Source organism: Furipterus horrens, unplaced genomic scaffold (genome assembly GCF_987537825.1).
Source record: "Furipterus horrens unplaced genomic scaffold, mFurHor1.1.pri manual_scaffold_12, whole genome shotgun sequence".
Taxonomy (NCBI): domain Eukaryota; kingdom Metazoa; phylum Chordata; class Mammalia; order Chiroptera; family Furipteridae; genus Furipterus; species Furipterus horrens.
In genome coordinates, this window is record NW_028327182.1 from 2,837,076 (window position 1) to 2,849,610 (window position 12,535).

Sequence of the window (12,535 nt, forward strand, 5' to 3'; positions counted from 1 at the left end):
CGGTTGACTTGGACGGCTTTTATTTTTCTCCACCTCCTCTCGATGGTCAAGGTCAAAGCTGGCCCTGGTTCCTCGTGTCAGGTTATTTTTGTTTGCTTTGTCCATGGGTGGTGAACAAGAGTTCATTCTGCCCTTACGTTGAGCTATCCAGGCGTTCGACCTCCAGCGAGAACCGGCGGGGGGGACACGTTTGGGAGACATTTCCGACGCAGAATACTGAGCGGGGGCACGTGTTTGAGAGGCATTTCCGACCTTGAATCGTGAGCCCGGTGTGGGCGGCGGTGGCCAGGAGCCAGCGCCACGGCCGGGGTGTGGCTTCTTTTCATTCATTTTTTTACCACTTCTTGTGGTCACCTGACTCTGAAATGGGAAAGCAAAATGCCCGTTTCTGGGAACTGTTTCTTCCTCCCTGGTCCCCGGCTCCCTGATCTGTAAATAAAGACCTTTGTCCCCACCTGAGACTCGGCCTTTGTGTTCTGTAATCTGTGGTTTTGTCATTACCCAAATACGTATGCATCCACACGGAAGATAACAGACACATACCAAGCGCCGGGGTGATAGGTGCTCATTTTACACCCGTTTCTGGGGGCCACACTCACCGGGAGCAATGCTGCTTTGTCACAGCTTGCACGGCGCTCCCCGGTTTCCCGGTGATGAGGAAGGGAGCGCGCGAGTGCGTGGCCTTTGGGCTCACCCTTCCCCTTCTTGTGTGTTTCAGAAATCGAGGCGAAGAAAGCATGTGGCTGGCTCCGCGCGGCCGGGTTCCCGCAGTACGCCCAGCTGTACGAGGGTAGGTCGGCCTCCCCTGCGCTCTCTGCAAAGAGAGGACGTGACCGATGAGCCCCATCTGTGCTGTGCTGTGACTTCTAAGTCTTCTACTTCCTTTTTTTTTTTTTTAATTCTGTCTCTTTTCCTCGGCTTCGCAATGACCAGGGCTTGCACTGCTGCTCCCTGAGAAAGGTGCCCTGCTTCCCAGCTCCGCCCTCTCTGGTCTCAGCTCCGGTCACCGGCCCCAGCTGTCTCTGCCATCCGTGTCCTGCTGTTGGCAATCCGCCTGCTGCCTTCCTTTCTCCTTCTCCTCCTCCTTCTTCTCCCTTCTTCTTTCTTCTTCTTCTCCTCCTTTCCTCTTCTTCCTCCTCCTTCCTCTTCTTCAACCCCTCAGTTTTCTTGCAAGCACAAGAAATTAGTTGTTGATAAATTTCCTAGAAATAACAAAGCTAATCATCTTGAAACTTATCTTCAGTTCTGTTTACTTTATATGGATGTTTTTAAGATTAAATTTTGGTCAGATGTGATTGGGGGTGGGTAAGTAAGGTGCTTTTCCTGCTGGTGTGACCCTTCCTCTCAGTGATGTGTTAATTGACAGTTAATAAAATCACTCCCCTGTGTCTTACTTACCCCTCAAGGATAGCCAAGGCCTCTAGCGACTTCTCGGGGAGCCCGTCCGTGGTCAGGGTTCTGACAGTCAGCAGATGGCACACTCAGGATGATCAGAGGAGGACCGAGCTCTCAGAGCGTTCATGCCGCGGTTCATTGCAGGCTGGTGAAAACAGTGTCATCAACTCCTCTTCTTGGTGGCAAAAAACTTACGTAGGGTAGAAAGAATCACCAAAATTAACCTGTCCTCATGGTGACTCTCATCCACTCACGTAGAAGCCCTGTGTTAGGGTTTAAAAAAGCAAAACCAAACAAAAATCACTTATGCTGCTTGTCCTAAATTCTGCGAAGATAAAGGAAAACATATCTCTAAATGTGCTTTGAAGTCTGGAACCTCTGATAAAACTTTCTGTAAAATTGTGGCCTTTTCGCCAAGAAAAGGTCTCATCGGTTTTGGTGTGAACAGCCCTGACTCCCTACCCTCCTGCCCCTTGCGAGTCTCTGATTACGAAAGGCAGGCCCAGGAAGGTTGCGTGGCTTTTCCCAGGATCAAAGGTAAAAGAGTCAGAATTAAAAACACGGTCTCTTGAGCTTTTAACGCAGCTTATTTTCTGCCATAACGTGCAGTCCCTTTGGAACCCCGGATACCGTGTGACTTAAACATGCTGCCTCCATAAAGGGCTGGGAAGTAAAGATACCCCGTAAGTGCATGGGGCCTGTCGGGCAGCGTTTCAGCCGCACTCGCCGAGTGAGCGTAACGAGGGCACCAGCAAGTGCCATGTGGAACTCACAGCGTGCCGGCCCCGTTCCAAGCACCTTGCACGACTATCCGTTTCATATTCACAGCGCTCTAGGGTGTGACAAATAGCATCACCCCATTTTACAGGTGAAGAAACAGGCCCTGAAGAGGTGGTGCCTTGTGCCCAGAGCCAGGACCGAAAGCCAGGGCCGGCCTGGGCGCCTCTGTCCCTCATCCCCACCCGCAGTCCCTGCCCGGCAGCACGAGACAGTCTGCCTCCTGGCACCATCGAGAATGCACTCGCATTGCTTTTTCCTGCCACACGGGGACTTGCTTCTGTCTCCGACTCATGCCAGTATTTAGGCACCTGCGGTAGAAGCAGCTCGACACGCAGAGTGAAGGCGAGGAACAGCGGCAGGGTGATAACGGCGAGCTGACTGGGCCGTGAGATTTGGCCGCAGCTGCCGTGACAACCATCTCCAGGTTTTTGCTTCCAAACGGGGCCCCTCACATGAACATGGCGTCTGAGTATGCCCTTGACCTCCAGCGCCAGCCTAAATAGACCGTGGGCAAGAGTCGTGATGGTGGGATGTCTTTTCCTCTTTAGGTAAAGTCAGTTTGAGTATTTTGCTTATACTCTAAAGTGATTCAAGATTTTGCTACAAGAGAAAAAGTTGAGGCCATTGAGCGGTGCGTATTTTTAGAAATCTTTTCTCTGAAGGACAAGGAAAAAAAACAAAACACAGAAACATCCGCCAGATTCAATATTTCATGACCCGGTCACAGTGGCGGTGAGACAGACCCCCCAGGTAGGTGGACAGGAGCACCTGTCCGCGCAGGCCAATGTCTTGATAGTGATGAGCCATAAAAACACAGGCGTGTAGTATTCAGTCCTCTCCAAGGTCAAGGTGATTCTCGCACTTCAGTCTTCCGTTGTACCTTTAAAGGCATTGATTGTGATAAAAATAAAACTGCTTGCTCTCTTCAACAGATTGACACCCTCCCCGTCACCGGGCGTAGCTGCTGGCAGGGCCATTCCTGGGTGCAAAAGCGGGGCGTCCCTTCCGATTAAATCCAGTGCGTGAACCGCTTTGTCTTCCTCTTTCTCTCTTTCAGATGCACAATTTCCCATCAACATTCTGGCTGTCAGGAACGATCATGATTTTCTGGAAAAGGACTATGTAGAAACGCTTTGCAGGTAAATCAGAGGAAGTGTCTTTGTTTATTTCCATGGTCTCCAGCAGGCCTGCTGTGCGGAGGGGCGCGTGCAGCCGTTCAGTGTTCATTCATTGCGTGCCTACTACGTGCAAGGCAAAGGTCCGGGTTCTCAGTACACACTACAGTGGGCATGGTCCGGTCGGGTTTCACGCAGCTTAAATCTTAGTAGGAAGTCTCCGAAAATAGATTGGAAAAGCCAAGAGAGAGTGAGTGTTGTTATCATTGGAATAATTCTCATGACAGCCGTGTCTCCAAAAATATTACAAAGGAGGACCTGTGGCTGGAGGTGGGCGAGCTGGAATGCTCGGGCGTGGGAGTGGCGGGTGAAATAGAGGCCAGAGGCGTGGTCACCGCGGGACGGACCCAAAGAGGCAGGCCGGGGACAGAGACAGAGGTGGCGGGAGCTGGGCGGAACGGAAGCAGGACGGCGTTTCTTTCCCTGCGTTTTGAACTCCGCCAAGACACAGATTTCCCTCGTGGCAAAGAGTGGGGAGCAGGCAGAAGGAGACCTCCAGACGGAGGGGGTGACCCCGTTTTTCAGCTCGGAGACGGATGAGCGGTGCCTCAGACGCCCGCGTGGCCAAGTGGCAGGGTGTTGCGATTCCATTCCCTTTCCCCCTTGCGCGCTGCGCACGCAGTGACAGAGCAGGTGTCTGGTTTTCTCTTTAAAGCTTCGAGGACAGCACATTTCTCGTGCGTATTTGAAGTGCTGAGCTAGTGCGGAATCTGAAGGCAGCCGTAGCCAGAGGGCAGGTGGCCTCTGCCAGGTAGACAGAGGCAGACCAGAGGAATGAAGGTCCGCAGAGCTGCAGGTCTCCTCGCCATGCTCCCCACAGGACGGTCGCTCGCCTGTGGCTTTCTGGGGTCGCTCCCCTGTGCAGACAAACCACGTCCTAGTCCCAGTGTCTACTGGGAGAGCGGCGGAACGAGACGCGAACTTTTTGCTGGGCTTGGAAATGTTTGTCCTGAGGATGTTGATGGTGGGGGCGGGGTGGGGTGGGGGAGGGGGAAGGGCACGCCTGGCCTGGACTCTGTGGACGGGTAGCTGTCATTTTCAGGTCTCGGAAACTAGGCAGGCTCACCCTCTCAGCGGAAGGTCGGCCTCGGGGGTGGCGGCCACACCTCACCATTGCCCCGCTCACTCAGGCAGCGCTGGCACATAGTAGGTGCTCCGTAACTGTGCGTCACTGCAAGTCCAAATAGCGCCGTTAAATTCTGTTGGGATGTCTGGGGTTGCGTCTTTAATTGGAAGATAGTTTGCCCGTGAGTAATGAAACGCTCATCGCACATCTAAGGTCCCAGACCAGCCAAACGGAAACTGGAACTATGTCTGAAGGTAGGACTAGCCACGGGGTTAAAATCGCTTGCAGAGTTTGTCACCTGGAAGGCCAACTACAGCAAATCAAAGGTCCTGAATGAGAGTGTTAAGGAGCAGTAATTTGTTCTGTTAGCATTTGGGGTTTCCACATTCAGTCAGATCACTAACGTAGGGCCTGATGCCCAAGACAGTCTCTGAGTCTCTAATTTAGCGTTGGCCAGTACACCGTCTGCGTGCCGGTGTTTTTAGTAAACACAAGGGAGCGTAGCGTGTGTAAAACCAGGGCATTCGCTCTGCTTGGTACTGGTTAGTGGGGCTATGGGGTCGCCTAGGGTTGCCCAGTGCATCCGTCCGTGCCCTTCACGTCTTAAAGGTTAACTCATGACAACGATTTTCATGTCGGGTGGCGCAGGGAGACGTGCTGACAAAAATTATACTTATAATTTACCTCTATGCACACAGGCACATAATTGATCTGGATGCATTAAATGTCATTAATAATGGTAGGTTTTATGACTGTTGGCAATATATTTTAAATATGATCTCTTTCAGAATTATTACAGAAAATGTATGGCATTATAGAGTGTGTGACGTCTTATAATAACTGTATGACAATGACCTGGACCAAGACCTTGGACAGACCATGGGGAGAAGAACCTATGGGCTTCCATGGTAATCAGGGTCACTTCTGCCTTTAGAATTCTGTCTGTAAATCAATACAAATGCCCATAAGCAGTGATTTTCTTTCTTTCTTTTTTTTTTTTTTTTTAATCCTCACCCGAGGACATGCTTACTGATTTTAAAGAGAGGGGAAGGGAGAGAGAGAGGCGGGGAGAGAAACATGGATGTGAAAAACAGCAATTGGTTGCCTCTCGTATGTGCCCCAACCGGGAATTAAATCCACAACCTTTTCTCTTCCCCTTTTTTTTTTTTTTTTTTTTTTTTTGGTGTACAGGGGAGCGCTCCAACCAACTGAGCCTGCTGGCCAAGGCAACGTTGTTTAAAAAACTAAATTAACGTGCAGAAAAGGCATCTTCAGCCTCACCCCTCCTTCCCACCACGAACTACACCCAGAGTTGCCTGCAGAGTATGGGGGCAGGCTTGGGGTGCAGACGAGGGCAGACATGGTCGGGTCAAAGACAGGGGGTCTCCTGCACATGCATAAATTGTGTGAAACACATAGATCTTTGTAGTTCAGGGGGCCTCTTATGTAAGCTTTTGCACCCGGCTACCCCAGATGACTTTTATGTTCCTAAACTTTCAGCCAGAAGGCACAAGAAACTACAAAATAGGACATTAGGTTGAGGGGAAAAGAAGTTTATATTTTTAATTTTATTCACTTCTAGATATACTTTCTAGACGTTTGTGTTGCGTTGTTAAAAACACTAGTGATATTTTTAAATGCTTTGCGTTGCCAGACAAGTGACAGAGGACAGCAGCCGGCGTTCGGGGAGTGTCCACCGCGTGCCCAGCAGTGCGCTGAGCTCTTTGTAGCTCGTTTAATTTTCAGAAGAACCTGTGAATAGCAGGTGCTAATATTATTGTCGCCGCTGTTGGTGAGAAGTAAGGGTGGCCAGACTCCTCCCAGTGTGGGCAGCTGGGCAATGGGGACGCCCTTCCCTGAGGCAGGGGACTGCTGTGGAGGGGAGGCGCGTGGAGTCTGCCCAGGGTCCGAGCGGGGGAAGGTGTGATGAGCTGAGGCCCCCAGGGAGCCGGAGCCACACGGAGACGTCTGTACAGGCCACGTGTGGTTGCCTCTCGCGTGCCCCCAAGTGGGGACCTGGCGCACAACCCAGGCCTGTGCCCTGACTGGGGATTGAACCGGCGACCCTTTGGTGCACAGGTCCTCTGTGTCTCTGTGTCTCTGTGGCTCCCCCTTTTAGCACTAAATCATAGCCCATTGTCTGGATGTGCCCCAGTTTATTTATTCATTCACTTCCTAAATAACATCTTGGTTACTTCCAGGTTTTCACAATTATGAATAAAACTGCCATTAACGTTCCTGTGCAGGTTTTTATGTGGACATAAGCTTTCATCTTGCACTTGGGTCAATACCAAGGAGTGCCATTGCTCGACTCTACAGAGGGCGTGTGTGGCAATGAGAGACCGCCACGCTCCCTTCCGAGGCAGCTGCACCGGCTCGCGTGCCCGCCATTAGTGAGCGGGAGCCCCCGTCGCTCCCTGGCCTCGCCAGCACTCGGTGGCATCAGTGTGTCAGAGTTTGGTCATTCTAATGTGTGACTAGTGGGATCACGTTGTTAGTTTGCAATTTTCTGGTGACGCACGAGGCTGAGCATCTTCTCGCGTGCTTATTTGCCTTCTGTGCTCTTCTTTGGCGAGGGGTCTGTTCAGATCTTTTGCCTGTTTCCTAGTTGGGTCATGTAGTTTCTTATTGTTCAGTTTTAAGAGTTCTTTGTGTATTTTACGTACCGGTTCTTTATCAGGTATGCTTTTTGCAAATAAAACATGGGTTGTCTCTTTGTACACTTGACAGTATCTTCCACAGAGGAGAAGGTTTAATTTTAATAAAGTCTAGTTCATCAGTTATTTTTTACAGAGTGTGCCTTTGACATTGTATCTAAAAAGTCACGACCAAACCTGAGGTTATCTAGGTTTTTTCCTGTGTTATCCTCTGCAAGTTTTATTATTTTGTTTTTACAGTTAGGTTTATGATCCATTTTGAGTGAATTTTGGGGAGGGGTATCAGGTCTGTGTGTCTAGATGGATTTGGGAGGAGGCGGGGAGATGTTCAGTTGTTTTGACGCTGACTGTCTGTTCTCCACCGTATGATATTTGTTGCATATCACAGATCTGTTGCCTCTGTTTGTCTTGGTCTAATTCTGGGCCCTCTGTTTTGTTCCTTTGATCTGTGTGTCTGTTCTTTTGCCGGTATGACACTGTCTTGCTGACTGTCGCTCCGTAGTAAGCCTTAAAGTTGGGCATTGTAAATCCTCCAGCTTCGTTCTTCTGTTTCAAGATGATGCTGGCCCTTCTGGGCTCTGCCTCTCCATGTCAACTTCAGAATCTGGTGGTTGTTGTGTAACATTTTTTTAAACTGGACATTTTAAACGTTACAATGTGCCAACTTTCAAATCAGATGGCTCCTCCTCGGGCTTCTTGTTGTTGCTGTTTGTTCAGTGATGTTTGTCAGCTGATTCTCTACAGCCTGAAGCATCTGCTGTCTCTGCTTGCTGAGCTCAGTGGTCAGCCCCTGATTGGACCGAGATTTCCATCAGCACCTTGAAGCCGTGTGCTGCCCGGCCTTTGCCGCGGGGCCCTGTGCATATTGGGCTGCGGTCTCAGCGCTCCGGCGGGAAGTCGGTAGGTCTGCCTTCGCCCTGACTTCCTGCGTGTCAGACAGAAGGGATGAATTAGGACCTTCTCAAGCCTTCCCTGGGTCTGCACACAGTTCTTCATAAGCACTTGGCCTTCCAGATTTCTAAGAACATGTCAGAACATGTCCAAGTCTCCTGTGGTCACCTCACGCCCGCAGCTCTTCCCTTTAGTCCTGTGGTTCCCCCCTTGTTTCCCAGCTGTTACCACGCTGTAGGCAGCGCAAGGTTAAGGAATTGCTGCTGATTGATGTTGGCAGACCCCCTAGGAAGAAGCTGTCCTCAGTGGTGAGCTAGGAATCAGGGTCCATAAAGACAAGCCCTGGGAAGAGGGGCGCTCTGGGAAATGCCAGGCAGCTCAGGCCGTGGCAGGGCTGTAACAAGGGCGCTCCGGAGGAGATCAGACCCCTTCTGTCCTCTCCGGCGGCTGCGAGGCTGCAGACAGGCACAGCCGCTCTGATTGCCATCCTGTTGTTCCTCAAAGCTCCCGCAGATCTGGGAAGAGGAACGTGGGAACAGGGCAAGTTCAGATGCCACAAAGCACGCTGTTCTTACATAGACGCAGCCATTTTCCAATAGAACTTAAACGGTTGCGAGCCTTTATTGATTTAAGCCCTTAAAAAGCTTATTTTGGTATTTTGTCTTTCTCTGACTTATTTTACTCAGTGTAATACCCTCTAGGTCCGTCTGTGCTGCCAAAAATGGTAATACTTCGTTCGTGTAATGGCTGAGTAATATTCCACTCTACAGTATACAGGTACCGGGGCTTTGTTATCCGCTCACCTGTTAATGGGCACTTTGGTCACTTCCATAACGCTGATCATAGGGGTGCATGTGTTCTTTTGAATTAGTGTTTGGGTTTTTCGGGTATGTACCCAGGAGTGGAATCACTGGGTCATAAGGCAGATCAGGCTTTAGTTGTCTGAGAACCCGCCATGCTGTTTCCCACAACGGCTGCACTAACAGTGTGGAATCTGCGGAACAGAATTAACAGGCAAGTCAACGTGAAACAGACTGAAAGACACAGCACAGACTGCTGGTTGCCAGGGGAGACCGAGGGTGGGGGATTGGCTGAAAGAGATGGAGGGATGAAGAAGTACAGGTTGGGAGTTACAGATAGTCACGGGGAGGTGAACTGCAGCCCAGAGAATACAGTCAGCAATATTGTAGTAACCGTGCGTGGTGCCAGGGGGGTGCTGGGAGTATCAGGGACACTGTCAAGTACATGACCGTCCGACCGCTGCGCTCGTACACCTGAAACTAATACCAAGTGATATTGACCATAAAGTGTAGATTTTTTTTAAAGCTCATTTTGACAAGATCTGCCCGTGTTCTTGTTGCTTTTATGGAGGAGCAGAGTTTTGGAGATCCTGACGTCATCATTCCCTCGTGTATCACCCACTTGCCTTATTATTTATTCAGCTTTATTGACGCATAATTTAGATTTAAACAAAATCACCAACTTGAAGTATGTAATTGGACGAGTGTTTTCAAATGAGTAGTTACGTCACTATGGCCAGCATCATGACATAGGACATTTCCATGACCTCAGAAAGCCCCCTGTGGCTGCCATTTAGCGCCCGCTGTACTGTTTTCCGTCCCCACAATTCTGCCTTTCCTAGAATTCTGCATAAGTGCAACCAGAGCGTGTACGCCTGCCCTGTGTGTGCCTGGCTCCTTCCACTTTGCGCAGTGCCTTTGAGGTTCGCCCATGTTATTGCGTAGATCCGTAGGGCGAGTGCCTTTGTATGACGGAGTATTTCGTTGCGTGGATCCACCGCAGTGTTCATATCCGTTTGACCGGTGGTGGGCCTTTGGGTTGTTTCCCCTTTTGTCTGTCTTATCAATAACCCTGCTGTGAAACTCAAGTACACGTTTTTGGATGCAGGAGTTACTTTATCTTGGGCAAATAACTGAGAGTGGAGTTGCTTGCTCAGTCGCTAAGACTATGTTTGATGTCACAAGAAGTAGCCAAGCTGTACCCTGCGAAGTCTCAGCGGCCTCGCGTCCTTGCTGAAGCTTGGAAGAACACGTTTGTGAGACACGTAAGGGTTATAAGTAGAAGGCGCTCCTTCCCTGACCAGGCCTATCGCAGGGCTTCCCGGCGACAGCCTGGATGAATTTCCTTCCACACCACAGTCAGCTCTTGGACTGTGATGCTGGCACATGTGGGACTCGCCAAAAGGTGGGCTGTCAGGGGAGCAGAGGTCAAGAGCGTGCCGACGACGGCTCCAGACGAAAGGGTCTTCTCGTTCGGTTGCTTATGATTTTTGACACGGATGCATGTGCAGACTGGGGGTAAATGGGTGAAGACTGAAAATGAGGGGAGTCATCAGACAGCCTTAAGTAAGTGAGCGGCATGATAAGAAGTTGGGACACAGAGCAGGTTTTCACGTGAAGCCTTTGAAGTGGCGGTGAATCCAATTCAGAGGCTGCTTGCCTGACACCAGGTGGGAGATAAGGGACTGAATTGGGACCAGAGAAGAAGCCGGGTTTCAGAACTGCCACGGAGGTGTAAGCGACAGGGCTTGATGATCAAAATAAAAGTAGTTCCTGAAGAAGAGTCTTAAGAGGACTCTGTTTTTGCATTTGGGTGGCCTTCTTGGTTATCTTGTAATCAAGACAAGGCATTAAACAGGAGAAACAGGTTTTAAAGAGCGTGAGTTCAGTTTTGATAGTTGAGTTTGAGGGGCCAGCAAGACCCCACAAATGGTGAGACCAAGGATTAGCTAGCAATGTAACTCTGGGGCTCAGGTGACGTATCTGAGCTAAAGACAGAGGACTGGGCAACATCGGAGTCTGATTTATTTAAAGGTGAGGTAAGGTATTTCAGCAGACCCATGAATTCTATATATAATATGTGTAAGTGACGGAGCAAGTGCCGCGTGGTGGCAGGAAGGAGAGGGTGTTCAGAGCGGTGAGAGATTTTATCGTCTGGAATGCCAGCGATGGGAAGAAGGAATGGTAAATAGTAATTAGCGTCCACTGCTACAAATACGTCTTCGCTAAAAAGAAGCTTTGGCATTTGGTGGCTAAACAGTTATTGACTAAAACTGGGAACAACGGGGAACGGTCCCAATGCCCACCAGCAGGAGACTAGGTGAGCTGGTTGTATCTCTTCCTACCGGGAAGTGCGACTCAGCAGTTAAAAGGAAGGAGTACTGCCCTACTCAGCAACGTGGATCGATCTCCGAAACGTTATATTGAGTGAAAAGAAGTTAAAAAGCCAGACACGAAAAGAAACTACTGTGCAATTCCATTTCTATGGTGACTGGTGTATGGAGGACAGAAACCAGAAACTGAATGTCCGTGGGGGTCGCGGGAGGGGGTGTCGGGGGGGGGTGTTGACAGGAAAGGAGCACATGTGAAGGAATATTCTTACCGCGCTTGAAGGTGGCTGCAGTTGCCAAAACTCACGGAGCTGAAAGCTTAAGATCTGTGCGTAAGCAGAATCCCAGAAAAGGTAGTGTGTCAAAGATGGGGGCTGGGGCCCCCGAACTGGCTTGCTTCTAACTGCCACTGGTTCACAGAGACTTGCCTTTACGGGCGCAGATGTCCACAGAGAGATCACAGCCACGCACGGTTCAAAGCAGGAAAACAGAGGTGAAATGGCCGGCTAGCAAGCCCAGAAATAGTCTGCGTGGCCTGTGGCGGAAGTCATAAAACGGGTCAGTCTGCTCTGTAGAACCCCAAGAAGCTCAAAAGTGGGAACTGAGGTTGCAGGCTGGCCACAAAGAAGAGGGTTGTTCAAAATCTTGTTTAGAGCAGATTTATTTCCCCAGTCTCTACTTCGGTGACTGCTCCCCCTCCACTAGCACAAGGCTGTATGTTTATTCCTTGGGGAGACCGAAGTAGAAGTTCTGTAGACCAGGGACCTCAGCTATGGGGGCAGGGGGGGCGCTCCTTCCAAAACAAGGGATTAAGCGACCATCTGCCGACATTCTAAATCGTGAAAGCCCCAGGCCCCCTTCACGTCCCAGCTCCGGAGTACTGGGAAACATGCTTAAGAAGGGTCTGGGAAACGTGAGAGTCGGAGTTCTGGGAAATCTGACTCGACCAAGCGAAACGTGTTAACAAAAACCGAACCTGCTCATCCCGACGAGAGAAGCTCAGAAGGCTCTGGGAGAGACGCGTCCGAGGAAATTAAATGAACAGGCTGCCTGACACGTTTAACACGCTTAGCGAGTTAGATAATGGGGGAGATTTGAGTTTGAATTCAGGAATAAGTCCATAGGAAACTACGAGAAAACAATAAACGAATGTTTATTACCGCCTGGGATCATGAAAAGTTGAGAATGAAGGAAAAAGTCATCAGGGTGATGACATACGTATGAAAAGCATTTATGTGGCCATCTGAACACTGAATACAGACGTATCAAAAATTATGCCCTGTGACGTAACGATAGTTATAAGAGGTAAAGCGTGTGAGTGTGGGGAATGGGGGTGGGGCGTAGCTGGTAAAAAAATACATCCTCGTCTTTCATAGAACAGAGTGAATAGATAGTGACTTAAACTGAAAAATCAAGAAGTAACCGTACAAACTCACTGCTA

The 12,535-nt window shown here is 49.9% G+C and overlaps 1 protein-coding gene across 2 annotated transcripts in view; it reads left to right on the top strand.

The window, feature by feature from the left end:
• The window catches only part of STARD13 (StAR related lipid transfer domain containing 13), a 166,561-nt gene that overhangs the window by 120,876 nt on the left and 33,150 nt on the right, over positions 1-12,535 (top strand). For both annotated transcript variants that reach the window (XM_090258913.1, XM_090258912.1), the window contains exons 2-3: positions 719-790; positions 3,233-3,314. In XM_090258913.1, coding sequence (XP_090115039.1) covers positions 719-790; positions 3,233-3,314 — 154 coding nt within the window. The remainder of the gene's footprint in view (positions 1-718; positions 791-3,232; positions 3,315-12,535) is intronic.